The sequence below is a fragment of the Schistocerca americana genome, chromosome 1 (genome assembly GCF_021461395.2).
Source record: "Schistocerca americana isolate TAMUIC-IGC-003095 chromosome 1, iqSchAmer2.1, whole genome shotgun sequence".
NCBI classification, from domain to species: Eukaryota; Metazoa; Arthropoda; class Insecta; order Orthoptera; family Acrididae; genus Schistocerca; species Schistocerca americana.
The window spans coordinates 1,028,119,192-1,028,137,446 of record NC_060119.1 but is presented as its reverse complement, the minus strand read 5'-3'; the positions used below and the strand labels follow the sequence as shown (position 1 = coordinate 1,028,137,446).

General features: G+C 38.2%; 1 protein-coding gene across 3 annotated transcripts in view; it reads right to left on the bottom strand.

Annotated features, from left to right (window-relative positions):
- LOC124549065 (parathyroid hormone/parathyroid hormone-related peptide receptor-like) overlaps positions 1–18,255 on the bottom strand; it is a 498,163-nt gene that overhangs the window by 163,136 nt on the left and 316,772 nt on the right. Inside the window, exon 3 of one of the 3 annotated variants that reach the window (XM_047125215.1) lies at positions 10,504–10,610. The exons of the other annotated variants lie outside the window; for them this stretch is intronic. Coding sequence (XP_046981171.1) covers positions 10,504–10,610 — 107 coding nt within the window. The remainder of the gene's footprint in view (positions 1–10,503; positions 10,611–18,255) is intronic. 3 annotated transcript variants of the gene reach the window in all.

Here is an 18,255-nt window from a genome sequence, read left to right as displayed (position 1 = left end):
CAGTGGGATTTAGTACATGGACATTGTCTAGAACAATTTTTATGATATGTAGACAGGCTGGATAGGGCAGCAGAAAGAAACATATACCATAACAATCAAAATGATAGAGATCACAATGGTAACAACTACGGAAACAGAGATAATGGTAATTTCAGTCAGGGACAAAATGGTGATAGAGACAGAAATTTTGAACCTCAGTAGAACAGGAATAGTGGGGATAACCATGGGCAATATCATGTTGTTGTTGTTGTCTTCAGTCCTGAGACTGGTTTGATGCAGCTCTCCATGCCACTCTATCCTGTGCAAGCTTCTTCATCTCCCAGTACCTACTGCAACATAAATCCTTCTGAATCTGCTTAGTGTATTCATCTCTTGGTCTCCCTCTACGATTTTTACCCTCCACGCTGCCCTCCAATGCTAAATTTGTGATCCCTTGATGGAGAAAAAACATAGAGGTAACTATTTGGGGAACAGTGGTTTGCCTCAATGAAGGTCCATAGTGTTGGGGTGAGGAAACACAACAACTACAGGACGCCCAATTTACATGTACATTTAGACAATAATAATAGTATGAATAATGTAGCACAGGTGTCTGAAGTTGAACAGAAGGAACATCAGATTTCTCATTTATGTTTTGATCAAAAGTTTTGGAATACTATGTTTAATTATAATGGTGTAGATACTAATCACAAACCTGAATGTCAGAGTAATGACAATTTTTATGTAGTGTGTTCTAATGATTTCTTCTCTTGGTCAGAAAACAGTGTTATTGATGGATGTCAGATGGGTAATAACTGTATTGGATATGAATTAGGTGGTATTTTTGATGTAGGCGTGAATGAGAGCTGTGAACTGACTGAGGCTGATAAGTCTGAGACTGATAGTTTATTGCAAATGAATGTATGTGAAGTGTGTGTGACTTTGAGAGTGATGAGAATTGTGTTGTTAATGATGTTATTGATGAAGTAATTTTGGAAGAATATGATGATGGTAATGATGATGATGAGTATCAGGTATTTGTGGAGTTTAAGAATAATAAAGTTTCAGAGTTATTTGTGAATACAGGTAAGACAGGTGATGTTTGTGATGATGTAAGCGAGAGTCATGGAATACCAGTCCAGTCAAAGCAGTTTTTCATTAATGTTATCCAGACTAATGATCCAAACTGTAAAGGTGGGTTATCTGTAACCTCAGAGAATAAAGGTGAATTTTTTTTTTAAATGTGTTTCTTACCCTATTGATGATAACATAGATAAATTTGCATTCTGGAATAAGTTAGCTGTGGTTAGTCAAAATCTGTATCCAAATTGGTGGAATGAAGTGAAAGAAGATCTAAGTAGAAAGCGTAATTTTGACAGTAATGTATTTTTTGTTCCTTCTGTAATAAGTGATGTTAGTTGTGCTATAGAACCCATTCAGTGTGTTCAATCATTACCTGACAACATGTGTAACCAAAGTAATGCTATGATACCAGTAAAGATGATAAAACCCTGTAAAAACAGTGCTGATGTAGCATTTATGAAACTGAAAGTGATCTTTTACATGAAGTGTCTAATGACAGAGATGATAATTCAGATGTTGGATGTCCTTACATCAAGAGTACGATTGATCAGTGGCAAGGGAACTGTTTGATTGATACAGGTAGCCTGATTTGTGGTGTATCTGAACATTTTAGAGGCAAAATCCAGTACAGGAAGAATTTTGTGGGAATGACCATTTTAGATGTAAAGATAAGAGGAGCTAGTGGTAAGCAAAGCAGGTATGTAAGATGTCAAGTACTGGTAACATGTAGTACACAGAACAAGAGATATGAACATGAATGTGTAATAATACCTAGCCTAGAAGAAAATATTCACTGTGTTTGTAAATTTTTTAGGCTATGTAACTGAGTTTTGTTTGCCTTGAATGTAGTATGTAAGATCATGTAATTTTAAAGTTCTGTCTTATCTATTGTCTGAGGAAGATTATGAAAAAACAGGGGGATAGGAGAAAGCAGAGACATGATGGTGAAAGTAGATTTTGTAAGTTTGAAGTAGGAGATCTTGTGTTGGTGAAAGCCAAAGAGAATTCTAAAGTATTGACATCTGAGATAAATAAATTTTTTGATATTTATATTGGACCATTCAAAGTTCTTGTATTCCACATCCTAAAGCATACAGACTTGTGTATCCAAAATCTAAGAAGTTCTTTGGATTATGCAACATCACTGAACTGAAAGCCTATAGATATGATTCATAAGTATCTAATCTTTGTTTGTTTGTACCTTTTCCATTGCCATGAATGTAGTATGTAAGATCATGTTTTTCCTAGAGTTCTATCTTATATACAGACTTAGTTTAAATCTATCTGTATATGCATAAGACTATACAACTGTGTTTTGTTTTCTGTTACTTAGTATGTGAGTTGATGTGATTTTTGAAGTTCTGTATTTACTGGATTAAACTCTACGATACACTATGTAATTATGTTCTGTAATGGATTTGTGCTTTAGAATTTAATATATAGATGCCGTGAGACTGAATGAGTAGAGCTTTTTACAGTTCTGAAATGGAACAATACTCATAACTTGTACTGCAAAGGTTAGGAATAGTATCTGAGCATATCTGTGTGCATTACCTTACTAGTCCATTTTTTATTGCATGTAACTCTGATTATTAATCTTTCATAAGTGAACACTTTTTAATCACACCTGACATAAATCCCATATAATTGACTACATAAAATGCAGCTAGAGAGCATACCTCGTGTGATGTTATGAAGGTATTGAACAACATTTTTAGTGCATGAAACAATGTTTCAGGATTTGATGTGAATGCTACACAGGAAGTTACCTATCCACTGGAGTGTGTAATGATAACTCTAAGGAAGAAGCTGAAAGATGGGGGTAAATCCACTCTCCACATTGCTGTATGGCTGTACCCTGCTGGACCAGTCGTCTTGCAAGAGATTGTGTGTGCTGGGTAACATACTCGAGCATCTGTCAACTGGAATGTGTGTTGTGTCTGATATTTGTGAATTGTTAACCAAGACTGATAAAGACAGTGTTATTCAGCATAAATGCATGGTTTTTTTTAAATTATATTTTTTTATTGGGGGTGACTCTCCAATCATTATGTAACTTTAAATCAGTATGTATTTTTTCACCATTTGTAAACAAATCTTCTAGGTCTTTGTGTATGTAGGTTAGTGTAGAAGACATTTACTAGTATGGACAATATAATAAGATGTATGTATGTCTGCTTTCATACTTGAATTTTGGTTTTCACGCTACTGAATTGTGTCATCATTCAAACCTAACTTGTGAGTATGTTTACCTGAATATATCCTGAGTATTGCAGTATTATATCTGGTTGGATCTTGAGTTGTGGACAGACTCATCCTTAGCTCTGTTTTGGGTACCCCTAGTCATCATGACTGTGTGTGCGTGTACTAAAGGAGAGTGTACGACCACTGACTGAAGCTAGATGCTTCTCACAGTTATTCTTTGGATATAATTTAACTCATTGATATGATTATGAACTTTATTCATTTTGTTGTGTTGAACCTTTTTTCCTGGTTTGTACCCAGTGTGGTTTGGATTTCTTGAGTTGGTCCCCACATCATAAATTCAGGCCCTAATATTTTTCCATTATTTTGTTCATTCATGAGTCAATACATCCATAAATACTATGATTTATATGGCTGATTGATTACTGCCCATGATTGAGTGTATTCTTCTGGTCTGTACTCATCGTTGTGAGTTTTTTGAGTCGACTTACTCATCATACACTTATGCTCTGAAATGTTTTCTCTTTTGAAGATTTTGAAGGTTTCATTGTATAGATCTTAACTTAAAACTTATAAATTCTAGTAATTTACATTGTCTTTATTTTTCTACATTTTGGTGATGCTGTAGTTTTTACCTTCTATTATTTGTCTTGTAACAGTATGTTCCATAGATCTGAAAATCTGAATGCCATATCCTGATATACATATAGATTATGATTCTTATAGTAAATATTTTAGGTTCTCCGTTATATGTTGTGTATCAGATACCTCTATACATCTATCTGCTATCCTGGGCACCTTAGAATGTCTGGCAAACCTTATAGTCTGTCACAAAATATTGTAAACATTCTGTTTCCAAATTTTGTGAGGGGGATATTATAACAAGTCACCTTCCTCTAACATTATCTCTTTTTTTTTTTATAGAGATAACTGATACCATGTATACTATCAATTCTTGCATAGGTTAAAATTATCTCAGCTAAAGGAATTCATATGATTTTGTATACAATGTATTATATTTCAGGCTAAAAATGTATAAAAAGAAATTAATGTGTTACAATCAATATGTACTAACAGTTAAAATTACTCTTCTTTTAAAAATAATTGAAATTACAGAATTTCTGGCATACTTAAAATTCATATTATTAACTTTACAATCTGACAATAATTATTAAAATTATTTCTAGATTGATTTACAAAATAATGATATATTTTAGGGAAGATTCTTCTTTGGTAAAGAAAGTCTTTAAACTCTTCTGCTTTGTAAACTTTTTGGAAATTGTGAGTATTGCAGAATGTAAGTAGTGGTGGGCATGCCTCTGATGGAGTTTGTCACCAAATATGTTCTTATTGGTTTTTTCTGAATGTGTGAAATGTAAAAAACAGTGTAATGTTGAAAGATGTGACAAATAATAAAATTCAAGAATAATACAGACAAATCTTCATCAGCTTTTTGGTCATCAAGAACCTAAGAAATCGAAATTCCAGCTGCAAGAATGTACCCCTAGACAAGACTGTGAGCCACTGACAACAACAACGAGATAATGAAGATGAAAAGAAAGTTATTATTTTGTGTATCTTACACCACTCAAAGCTTTTGAAAATAGTGAAGATACTAAGACAATGTATTGTGATGTGGGAGGGTAAGAGTACAGCTTGTATTATTTACCCTTATGAAGATTTTAAGAACATTAGTATTGAAAGGTATGTATATCTCATTTGCTAATCAACACTATATTAATTAGGTAGTTCCTGCTTTAGGACAGTTATAATTATGATTTAAGTATCTTTTTTAGGTCAACAGTCTGTTAGCTGAGGATGTGACCATAACGCCATGAAAGTAGTTGTTAATAAATCATTTTGATGCAGCTGTTGTGGTTTTCACCATTTACAATACTTAATCACTGCCATGGTTGCCCTTCATTCCAAGTTATTTGTAACTTGTCAAGTGTGGAAAATATGTCACTGCAGTGTCTTCCAGTGCAGCTGTCCTCGCAGCATCATTCTTGTCAGCGGCAGCGCATACTGAGCCTCGCTGAAGCTGTGTTGGGCCTCATAGGCATCTTGTGTGACTGAGCCCATAGCAGACCTGATGCAGTGTCTGCTACTGTCCCAGTAAAGGTGCTCATTTGACAGTAGGGTGACACAGTGCCCCAAACTCCACACTGGAGGATTGGTGGCTACAGCTGGCTGCATCAGGCCTCAGTGGTGCAGAGCTGGTGAGAGCTCATTTCAAGCCCTGAAACATGGGTGGCAGGGCACAGGGATCCCAAGAGCATGGGAAGTCAGGCAGCAGTCAAGAGTACAAGGGATGGTGCCGATGTTAGCAGCTACATCATACTTATATCACTATCTTCATGACTGCACCTGACACGGAGTGAGCACCATAACATAGCTCAGCTGTGCAATAATGGCTGGCTAACCCCAGGGACTTAAAGACTCATGTCAGGAAGCCAATTATGTGCAAGAGGTTGCGCTGGTGCATTCTTCCATGACATGGAAGTTTCTTGAGGACTTGGTCATTGTATCACGAAAGTCTGTCGGAACACAAAAATGACTTGATACTGAGGGTGCTGTGTCAGTATGGGTCTTTGACTGTGGTGGTCAGTGCCCTGAATACAGAACTGTGGCTGCAGCACTGTTTGATTCATTACATTTACCTCACTCAGCCACAGGTACACTATATTAATGTAGGGAAACTCACATTAACTTATAAGATCATGAGAGCCAATTGGATATGATCATCTGTGAAATCGAATTACAGTAATTTTTAATTGGAAAAGTGGTCAAGTAGTGTATTGTATTATCTCTCCATCTGTCTAAGCCCCATGTGGTAGCAGCAGCAACAAAAATCTCATATGTCGTACTGATGAAAGCTTATACTTGCAAAAGTGATTAAGCTTGATGACACCAGTTTCATTCTGATGTCTTTTATGTTTACTGTGATATCATTTAGGGGTGTACCAGGAAAATGATATTACTTTGGCATCATTGTTGACTACAAATGCTAATTTGCACTAGTGTGTGGCAATTAATAATACATTAACAGCAGAAACTTAAAAAGTTCTGTCAAATAACATCAAATTAATTTTAGAGATAAAACAACACTCTCATTCTTCTAAATGCACTATTATGAAAGAAAGTGCATCCCTGCATTGACAGTAGACTGTGTACATAAAATGGAGTGACAAACAGCTTATTTTCAGGGTGAAACCAAACCGCAAGGTAAGTAATAGTAAATGTGTGTAGTTGTGACACTCCTCTCCACTTTGACACCACCAGTATGTTTGTTTTCCTCTGAGATAAGGAAGAGTAGATCAGAAAAATACTGAAGATCCACAAAACTACCATCCATTATCCTTGACATTGGATTGTTTTAGAATCTTAGAACATATTCTGAGTTTAAAAATAATGAAGTATCTCAAACAGAATGATCTTATCCATGCCAGCCAGCAAAGATTCCAAAAACATCAATCATGTGAAACCTAACATACATTTTTCTCACACGACATACTGAAAGCTTTGGATCAAGGCAGTCAGGTAGATACAGTATTTCTTGATTTCATAAAGCATCTGACTCAGTACCACACCTACACTTATTGTGAAAAGTATGATCATATGGACTTCCAAGTGAAATTTGCAACTGGACTGATAACTTTTTGGTACACAGTATGTTCTCTTGGATGGAGAGTCATTGTCAGATGTGGAAGTAACTTATTTGTGAGACCGCCCGGCTTGCACGGTCTAACACGCTGCTTCCCGAGCAGGAAGACATGCCGGTCCCCGTCACGAATCCGCCCGGTGGATTAGGGTCATGGTCTGGTGTGCCGGCCACCCTGTGGATGGTTTATAAGGTGGTTTTCCATCTGCTTCAGCAAATGTGAGCTGCTTCCCCTTATTCTGCCTCAGTTACATTATGTCAGCGATTGCTGCACAGACACTGTCTCCATGTACACATACATTATAATTACTCTACCACGGAAACACTTGGGGCTACACTCATCTGGTATGAGACATTCCCGGGGCTGGGTCTGCTAAGGGCCGTGCCACACAATAACTCTTGGTTCGGCGTGGAGCAGCAGGGAGTTGGGTGGACTGCTGTGGCCTGTTGTAGGGTAGTGAACCAGTGAGGGCTACAGCAGGATGAAGCCTGTCCATTGTTTTTAGGTCCCCAGTTCAATACAGACAATACACAACTTTTTTGTGGCAATTTCAATGTAGATTTTCTGAAAGAGTCTCGCAGAAAGCTTGACTGTGAAGTATTACTTGGTTCTTCCAATTTGACATCAGTTATTGATTATCCTACTCTGGTGCTACATGAAAGCAGAACACTGATAGATAATGTTTTTGTAGACCAAGATAGGTTTAAACAAATAAAAACTTTTCCTGTTATGAATGGTCTGTCTGATCATGATACACAGCTAGTTACAGTACATGGCATAGCTCCATAAAATATTGCAAAACAGTCCTGCAGAATAGTGTGCTCCACATCCAGCACCACTAACTTCCATGATGGACCCAGATATGAGAATAGTAGTTCTGGGCAATCGTGAGATCAGCATAATGCCTAGCCACAAGAAGAGGACACAGTAACATCATGTGTTGAGATGGACAGTGAACCCTTAGCTAACTTGCCTACCCAAACCTCCCCCATACCAGTAGAGTGATCATGATACTGATGAGTACACTTCTGGTCATACATACAGATTAAAGAGGGGAGGGATACTGTATCTCTGTCATTTGACAGCTAGGTTAATATGCTGCAATGTCTGCCAGGAGGAACTCCTCCAGCAGTTGGTAAGAGATGCCAGCAGAATATCACAGGGGGCCTGGTTGCTTTGACATCAATCTGAAGATAAGACCTTACTACTGAGCCACTGTAAGACACTTCAGATTATGTTGTGCTAAAGTCTCTACCATGCTCACACTACACTACGTGACCCAGTGGACTGGAATTGTGAACTATCATGTGATTGCAGTGTATCCATATTTTTTATGTAATTGAGAGTGTGTTACACAAAATGGGTGTAGCAATATTTCTTTAATTTGAAAAGTTATATTTACATCTGTGTCCATGTTCTTAAAACCACTGTAAAGAACACAGCAGAGAGTACTTCTCATTGAAATTAATATTAGGATTTCTTCCCTTTCCACCCACATACAGAGTGCAGATAAAATGACAGCTTTATTGCTTCAGCAGGCACTGTATTGAATCTAATCTTGTCTTCTGGGCCTGTAAGAGAGTGATACATAAGGGACTGAAATATATTCCTAGCTTGTTCACTTAATACTTTTTCTTGAAATTTCCTATGTAGGCTTTCACAGGATAGTTGATATCTTCAAGGGCCTGTCAGTTTAGGTTTTGTCAGCACTTCCATTAGGCTCTTCTGTTACAGAAACAGACCTGTAACATTTCGCACTGCCCATCTTGTAAAAGTTCAGCATCCCTAGTTAGTAATATTTGGTATGGGTCCACTGCACTTGCATAATGTACTGGGATGTTTCAGACAGTATTTTGTATGCATTCACATTTCTGATTGCATTTTCTCAATGTCCTACCTGTGAGCTGAAGACTACTACCTGCTTTACCAACAAGTGAGTCTATGTGAACATTACTTTCAGTACCTCCACACTGATTACACCAATGAGTTGACCCATTCCAGGTGTGACTCTATTTTTTAGTCATACAAGACTACCTTTCTGTGGTTTTTGAAACACATGAATTTAAATTTCTGAATATTTAAAGGAAGCTACCAATCTTCACATTGCTTTTAGATATTAAGATCTGACTGAATATTTCTGCACATGTTTTCAGACTACTCATTAAGGATATCAGTATCATCTGTGAAAAGTCTGAGGTTTCTATTACTATCATCAACCAACTCATTACTGTACAACGTGTACAGCTAGAGTCTCAACACACTTCCCTAGGCAATGCCTGCAGTTACTGCTACATCTATCAGTGGCTCTCTATCCAAATTAACATGCTGCATCCTTCCTATAAAAAATCTGCAAGCCTGTCACAAACCTCATTTTTGATACCCTCAAATTATAAAACATCAGTAAAAAAATGTCAGTGTGGTAGTAAGTCGAATTCTTTTAGAATTCAAAAAGATATTAAAAGCAATGAAACTTTCCTTCAGGATAATGTACTGCTACTAATAGGAGCATAGTACAGAAGGGGGGAGCAGAGAAGACTGGGGGGGGGGGGGGTGTTGAATGTAAAAATATGTTTGAGAGCAAGCTTCCCATCTCCAGAGTTTCGGGAAACTAGTGCTGAGTGAGAGGGTCCAATAGGCTCATACGGTATATCAGATACTTCAGTCTCTTCAGTCATGATGAAGTCTGCTCAGCTACTGAGAACTGGTTGTCCTTAAGGCAGTCAATTCTTCTGTGCCCACTGATGTATGCACCTAGCTTCAGGTATTCTTTCTTATCTAAAAAGCCATGTGGTGATCTCATGCATGGTTTCACATGTTACTCTTTATATGATACTGTAGGATTTACTAGTAATGCAACTGGAGTAAGTGGTAAGGGCAAGTGCATGTGATTGATTTTAGAGTGGGATTAGTTGCAGAGTAGGAACATTGTGGTATGGATAATGGACCAGAAATGCTGAGACTGTTACATGGTTTGATTAGGATGTTCCAAGGGTTAGGAGGATGATAGAAAGCTGTGGTGGACAGCGTATTATGGATGTAAGGGAGAAATGATCCCATAACAGAGTGTGACTTGAGTAAGTCATTGCTTTGCTGGAGTTATTTTGGAATAATTTATTGATACAAGCAAGCACAAGTCTTGTTTGAATGTATGTTTCTATTTTGGAAGAAGGCCTTTTTTTGTCTGAAAGCTTAAATGTTTGGAAGTCTTTTTATTGTGCCTTTTTGTGTCTCAATGCCTCCTGTATGTGAATGGAAATACATCCTTCTGATATTGTTGTTAAATTTAATGTATTGCAATATGTAATCAGGATTTCCTTGCTCAACATAATGACACCATATGAAAAAGCAGTATTTCAATAAAAACATGTAGTTATAGTAACAAACTCATATGAAAATTTACATTAGAAAGAGAGTAAAAAGGTCAATAACATTCTGTGAAACATGATAACCAAGCTGATAGCATTTAAAAAATAAAAAGTTTTGCCCCAATGCCAGTGAAATACTGTAAATTTCATTGTGTGATTAAGTGTTAAGCTTAATCATCAAAAGATATTTGACAAAATATGATCATTACCATAGGATCAAAACCTAGAATATAGTCTGCACATGGTAGAATCTGGTATTGTCCAGGTTCTGTCTCTGGCCAGCATGAAATTGTATCCCATACTGGTTCACACGTCCCTGGGACAAAACGTAAAGAAAGGTAACAGTATTGTTGCTCTTGATAACTATCTACAGTAATTTGCAAATACAGAGGTGAAAATAACATTACAAAATGATTTATTGAAACTTAATCAGGAATATCATCTATTTTCTACTGAATTATTACAATATAGGGAAGTAACTTAATTCAGCATGCTGTGACCTCAGAAATGTTGATAAATAGAGCACCATCTATCAAACTAAACATACGAGGTGCATTCAAGTTCTAAGGCCTCCGATTTTTTTTCTAATTAACTACTCACCCGAAATTGATGAAACTGGCATTACTTCTCGACGTAATCGCCCTGCAGACGTACACATTCTTCACAACGCTGACGCCATGATTCCACGGCAGCGGCGAAGGCTTCTTTAGGAGTCTGTTTTGACCACTGGAAAATCGCTGAGGCAATAGCAGCATGGCTGGTGAATGTGCGGCCACGGAGAGTGTCTTTCATTGTTGGAAAAAGCCAAAAGTCACTAGGAGCCAGGTCAGGTGAGTAGGGAGCATGAGGAATCACTTCAAAGTTGTTATCACGAAGAAACTGTTGCGTAATGTTAGCTCGACGTGCGGGTGCATTGTCTTGGTGAAACAGCACACGCGCAGCCCTTCCCGGACATTTTTGTTGCAGTGCAGGAAGGAATTTGTTCTTCAAAACATTTTCGTAGGATGCACCTGTTACCGTAGTGCCCTTTGGAACGCAGTGGGTAAGGATTACGCCCTCGCTGTCCCAGAACATGGACACCATCATTTTTTCAGCACTGGCGGTTACCCGAAATTTTTTTGGTGGCAGTGAATCTGTGTGCTTCCATTGAGCTGACTGGCGCTTTGTTTCTAGATTGAAAAATGGCATCCACGTCTCATCCATTGTCACAACCGACGAAAAGAAAGTCCCATTCATGCTGTCGTTGTGCGTCAACATTGCTTGGCAACATGCCACATGGGCAGCCATGTGGTCGTCCATCAGCATTCATGGCACCCACCTGGATGACACTTTTCGCATTTTCAGGTCGTCATGCAGGATTGTGTGCACAGAACCCACAGAAATGCCAACTCTGGAGGTGATCTGTTCAACAGTCATTCGGCGATCCCCCAAAACAATTCTCTCCACTTTCTCGATCATGTCGTCAGACCGGCTTGTGCGAGCCTGAGGTTGTTTCGGTTTGTTGTCACACGATGTTCTGCCTTCATTAAACTGTCGCACCCACAAACGCACTTTTGACACATCCATAACTCCATCACCACATGTCTCCTTCAACTGTGGATGAATTTCAATTGGTTTCACACCACGCAAATTCAGAAAACGAATGATTGCTCACTGTTCAAGTAAGGAAAACGTCGCCATTTTAAGTATTTAAAACAGTTCTCATTCTTGCCGCCGGCGGTAAAATTCCATCTGCCGTACAGTGCTGCCATTCTGGGACGTACTGACAATGAACGCGGCCTCATTTTAAAACAATGCACATGTTTTTATCTCTTTCCAGTCCGGAGAAAAAAAATCGGAGGCCTTAGAACTTGAATGCACCTCGTATATCAGAGCTGGTAACTATAAGCTATTTGCATGATTGTATATGATACACAATTAACTTTTCCTTTCATGGTATTAATTGTTTATATTATACATGTGGCCAAAAGGTAAACAGTACAGACAAAACTGATGTGAATGACAAGGGCCTTCAAGACTGCAATGGTCATTATGGCAGTATTGTCAATGAAAAAGAAGGTTGACTCCACATGGGAATCTTTATTCATCTTCCATGAAGACCCAAAATAACTGTTAAAAAAGTGATGTCCTGATAGGGCCTATTATTTGTATAAAGATTCCTGATGATGCAATAGCATTTTCTAGTCAATATCTCTGCAAATGTTTACAATAACTTCAGTCATACTTGCATGAATTGTTGGTATTTAAAGGTATACTTTCTTTCTTAAGCAACTCCAGCTAAAGTAAATCTGGAGATGCAAGATCTGGTGATACAGCAGTTCCACTTCTTTTTCTTCAATTGTGTTCTTTAATTGGTCACAAACTTTTTGGGTTTAATTGTGTCTTCCAAAGCCTGTTAAGCCTTGTTTAAATACAAGGGGTAATCATAAAGTTTTAATTATCATGTAAATTAATTTCAACAGTCTTGAATTCTTGAGTGTACTGTCAGATATCATAGTCTTTCTTGTATGATATTTTGGTGATGTGACTCATTGCCTTCATCAGGAGCTACCTGAAACAGGCAGCACCTGATGCATGCAGTGAGTCTCATCACTGAAATATCATGCAAGGAAGGTTATGATACAACTGCAGTACACACAACAAATCAATAACCTCACATTTGGGAGGACAGTGGTTCAAATGCCTGTCTGGCCATCCAGATCTAGGTTTTCCATGATTTCCCTTAATTGTTCCAGACAAATGCCAGGATGGTTCCTTTGAAAAGGGCGTGGCTGATTTACTTCGTCATCCTTCTGTAACCCAAGCTTCTGCTAAGTCGCTAAAGACCTCACTGTTGATGAGATATTGAACTCTAACCTCCCTCCTATATCAAGAACGTCAGCAAATAGCTGGTAAATCCTGAAGAATTACAATTAAGTTTTCTGTGTTTTTGCATGTATATGTTTCTGGTGCTGATAATCATCAAATTTCCTGCACCACAGCATGTCACTACAGGAGCCAAAAGAAAATAATGTAACTCACTGATAAAATGAAGTACAGTGTAGCAATTTCTTTCTAGTATTTGAAGGGAAACAATACTGCAACAACACATGATGAGGTCACAGATGGGTACAGCAACAATACATCATCTTATGACACATTGGTTAAGTGGTGCATATACTTCCAGTGGGGCCAGAAAAATCTCAATGATGAAGAATGAAGTGCAGACCATATCTTTGTGAAGAATTCAGAATCACATGGGAAATGGGTGCCCAGAAATTTCGAAGACCAGCACAGCACAACTGAGTTGATAGGGAAAAAAGTGAAAATCAGTTTTCAATATTTTGCATGACATTCTGAACATGACAAAAGTAGCTATCTGCTAGGTATTCAAGACTGCTCACACCCATTCAAAAAGTCCACTGAATCAAGGCAGAGCAGAAATGCTGTACCTGTCCCATAGCAATCCACACAGACACACACACACACACACACACACACACACACACAACGAAAAAAAAAGAAAAGAAAAGCATCAGGCAAGGTGATGCTGAGTGTTTTCTGGGACTACAATGGTGAATAGCAAACAGATTATGGGAGATTATGTTTGTAAGGGGAAACTTACACAAGTGCATACTGCTGAAATTTCCTGATGAGCTGTGATGAATGAAGAGTCATGTGTGGACATCAAAGAGTGTGTTTTTGGTTTGTAGTGATGCTACAGCTCACTCTACACAAGAAGGAGTCACACTTGATGCTTCTTTGTGCTATCAAATTTTGCCTCAACCACTTCATGCTCCCAATATTCTCCTGACATGACACCCAGTGGCTTCTTTCCTTTTCATCATGTGAAGAAACCATTTATGGCAGGCACTTACAGCAAGATAATAAGATGATTTTTGAGGTCATGCATTTCATGAACATTGAAAATGCAGACTTCTACAGCCAAGGTCTACACCAAATCATCCACTGTGGGGAAAATATAATGCATTGATGGGTGAATATGAAGAGGGCTGACACAATCACCAAGTTTCATGATTGCACCTGGATTTCTTTAATGTGATAATTAAAACTATCGATGATAAAAATATTTTTTAAAATTATTTTCAGGAATCTTACTTCACATTTTACAGATAAATGTAATCTGTTTTATAGCACACATGGTATTACCATCAATGTTGTGGAGACTTTCTTGTTCATAGGTACTTCATTTTTGCTTCTTTACATGGCAAGTGATTCAAATATTGTTCTATTTTCAAGTGACACAAGTGTCATTATGAGAGACAGGGAATTTAATGTGAATGGTACAGCAAGTATGGAAGTGAATAAGATTAGCTCATGACTTGCAGAAAACAAATTAACACTTAACAGCAACAAAGCACAGAGCATACAGCATAAAGAGCAGACACAGATCTGTTGTAGAAGTAAACTTTTACTCTCAGAAAGAGCTCAAATAATCATTCAAGTTCATCATTTCAAATTCTTTGTACCCAAAATAAACGAAAAACTCTCTTCACAGTATGAGATTATGATCCCGTATAGAAACTTAACGCTGCTATCTATACTACTAGCATAATTTCCTCTGCATCTGACACTGAAACTTGTTACTTTGCATACTTTCACTGTATCAAATCATTTAGCCATATACTGTAAGAATTTACAAAGAATATTCTTAGCTCAGAAAATGGCTCTCAGAACAATGTGCAATGTGTTTGTGTAATTCTGTCAGCCCTGTACACATGGGATTTATGGTTAATAACACAGACTTATTCAAAAGAAAATGGCATGATGAAAATTAGATAGAAAAATAACTGCAGCATGAAGAACTTTCTTTAAAAATTGCAGCAATTTGTGCAGTATGCTGCAGTTTTCATTTTCAATAATCTTCCAGGGAAAGAAATTAAAATACAAAAATTAAAAATATCAACCATCGACTTGCATCTCTCTGTAAAACTGGGGTTGCAGAAGACCTAATACCATGTCAGACCTTCTTTTTCCCAGCATAGTGCAGCAACTTGACATGACATGGATTCAAGACGTCGCTGGAAGTCCCCTGCAGAAATATTGCGTCACCCACAATTGCGGAAGTGTTGCCAGTGCCGGATGCTGTGAATGAACTGACATCTAGATTATGTCCTTAATATTCAGTTTGAGAGGATTGATGTTGGATGATCTTGGTGGCAAAACCATTCAGTTGAATTGTATAGAATGTTTTTCATGATGAACTGTGGCCCCCTGACATGACATTTTTGTTTGGGAACATGACATCCAAGAATGGTTGGAGATAGTCTCCAAATAGCTGAACATAACCTTTACAAGTCAATCAGTTCAGCTGGACCAGCTCTAACTGAAATCAGGACTCATCTGATTAGGCCACAGTTTCTAGTTGTCTAGCTTCCAACCATCATGGTCACAAACCCTGGGAGAGGTGCTGCAGTTGATGTGCTGTTAATGACTACATCAGAACTTCCTTCCACATCAAACCTATGTATCAACCAACAGCAGTACCTCCACTTCGACAGCTGCCATGCATTACATACCAAGAAGTCCCTTCCATACAGCCTGTCCACAATAACTGTCACATCTGTAGCCAAAGATTTTCCTCCATTTCCACAGTAAATTTGATATTCGTGTGGATGCTGTTGAGGTCCTCCAGAAACTCATGCTTACACTGAGAACTGATCGCGGCCGCCAGGGCGACCGCTACCCCCCACCACCGTGCCCACGCTGCTGGTCCACCACAGCATCCCGAGGTCTAGTGGAGAGGGGTGACCGCACATATGAATACTCCACTCTCTGCGAATCTCGAGACTTCGCCATAAGATGGGTAGTATGACACTTCCCGAAACATCGCGATACATCAATGCTACCATCCTGCTGGAGACCCAAGAAACCTTCATCAATGTTTAATGTTGATTGGAACCACAGTGCAGTCCTGGGTTCTTTACTTGCTGTTACTGGAGATGAAGAGGGTATGTTAGTGGCTATTAAAAACTGGTACCCCCAGTGGAAATCAAACCCACATCTGAGTCATTTGAAGCTAGTCTCAGTCCAACCAACCCCGAATTTCACATGTTTAAGCATCATGTTTTTGTCATAAAGGGGTAAGCAGCACATGGGGAGAGATGTGTTGACTTACACATCAGCTATTGTCAATGTCACGCAGTACGAGGGCCAAGTGGTGATATCAAACTCATCCTTTTCCTTGCTTTTTAAAGGCACATTCCGTCTGTCTGCTAAGAGCATCAATCTGACAGAAGGTCAGAGAGAGTTTCGTTATTTTTCTAGTCACCCAGTAACAGAAAATTCTTAATGAAACATGTTAACGAAATGGCTCATGGGTGTTGGTCATGCTAAAATCAATTTCAGCTCCATTAGCCATCGGCCATTTGATGCAGACCTGCTTCCACCCAAGTGATCACGATATATCAGGCATAGAGTCTATGATCTCCAGCGGACTTTTCTGCACTCAAATTAACAAGTACGATATTATGAAACATTTTGTGTTATATAATACTGTGTTTCTGGATGCTTCGTGGCGATTTTGTATGGCATATTACTATAAACGTATTTAACAATGGTCTTACTTTGTTCAAGTTTGTAGTATAGGTCGTGCCATGACAACTTGAATATTTCTCATTTCTGGCATTATGAGGAGCGTCATTTATACATTAGAAAATGGGCTCTAAAACGGAGTAAAGTCTGATATTTGTACCATTGTGTTCTGTTTGTGTTTAATATGAAAGCAGTGGAGGCAATTCGAAACACCTGTCCCCTGTATGGAATGGAATGCGTGCTTTCGAGAAAGTTCAGTTGTATCGTTCCAAGTATGACTGATTTGAGATACATTAATCACCACATTCAATTAACTACCATGGTCAATGGCAGTGTATCCGATAATTGACAAATGTGATGATCAGTTAACCTTTGTGTGAGATTTGCCTTCATAAGTCATATTGAGGTTAAAAGAAAAGGAGGGTTATTGTACAACATCTCGTCGAAAACGGGATTAGACGCGAACTGGAAAAGATGGGGAAGGGTGTCATCTGCGCTATTTCAAAGGGCTGATCCTTGCATTTGCTGAAACAGATTGAAGGAGGTCACCGTAAACCTAAATCAGTGAAGCCTGATTGCGATTTGAAGTACCATACGGTAACTTCATAAGGACAAAACAGTGGGTAAGCCTTAACAAAAGTTATGTCAAACAATGGTCTGTATACGTCAACAAATTTTATTGTTGTTGATATACATTTGGTGGCGCAAAGTAGGTAGGCGTTTTGTGTTACAAACTGCTTCACAGGGACATTCCTTTGCAGTTGACGTTTTTGGCAATAAATGAGATGCTTTGCAGTCGAGGAGTAACTAACATAAGCGACATAGAAGACAGCACCGAGGAGCTTCGTTGACAAACATACCTATTGCGCATCTTCTAACCTGGCAACCGCATGTGTTTACCTTCCTCGCCCTTATCGATCAACCACCAAAGAAGTTAGTTTTTTTCTTTTGTTTGTTTTTGTTTTGGTGATTGTGCTTTACACGTGGCTTAACTCAGAATCAGCAAGTCATTACCTGCATGGGATCGAAAAATTACCCGCACATCATCAAATGGTTTTCGATAACGCGGTGGAATATATTGTTGACAATTTATCTTATATTTGTATCTATTTTTTTCAATAGCCTAACGGGAAACGTTATTAATATGCGCTACAATAATATAACTGGGGTCTCATCATAATATCATACAAAAATGGCTATCTTAATCAACGTGAAGTCTTTTGTCGTACTTCTGTAGCTTTACCAAGCTACAATGTGAATACGACAATGTGAATGTGAGAGTAGCTGCTGAATGAAATACAGTTAACCGAATATTCAGTGATAGGATTTCATTAATAGATTTGTGTATTTTCAGTAGGAGATCCGGTGTATTTTATGTTTCTTATCTCTAGAGGTTGTACAGAGTTGCAGGGAGAGCATAAGGGAAC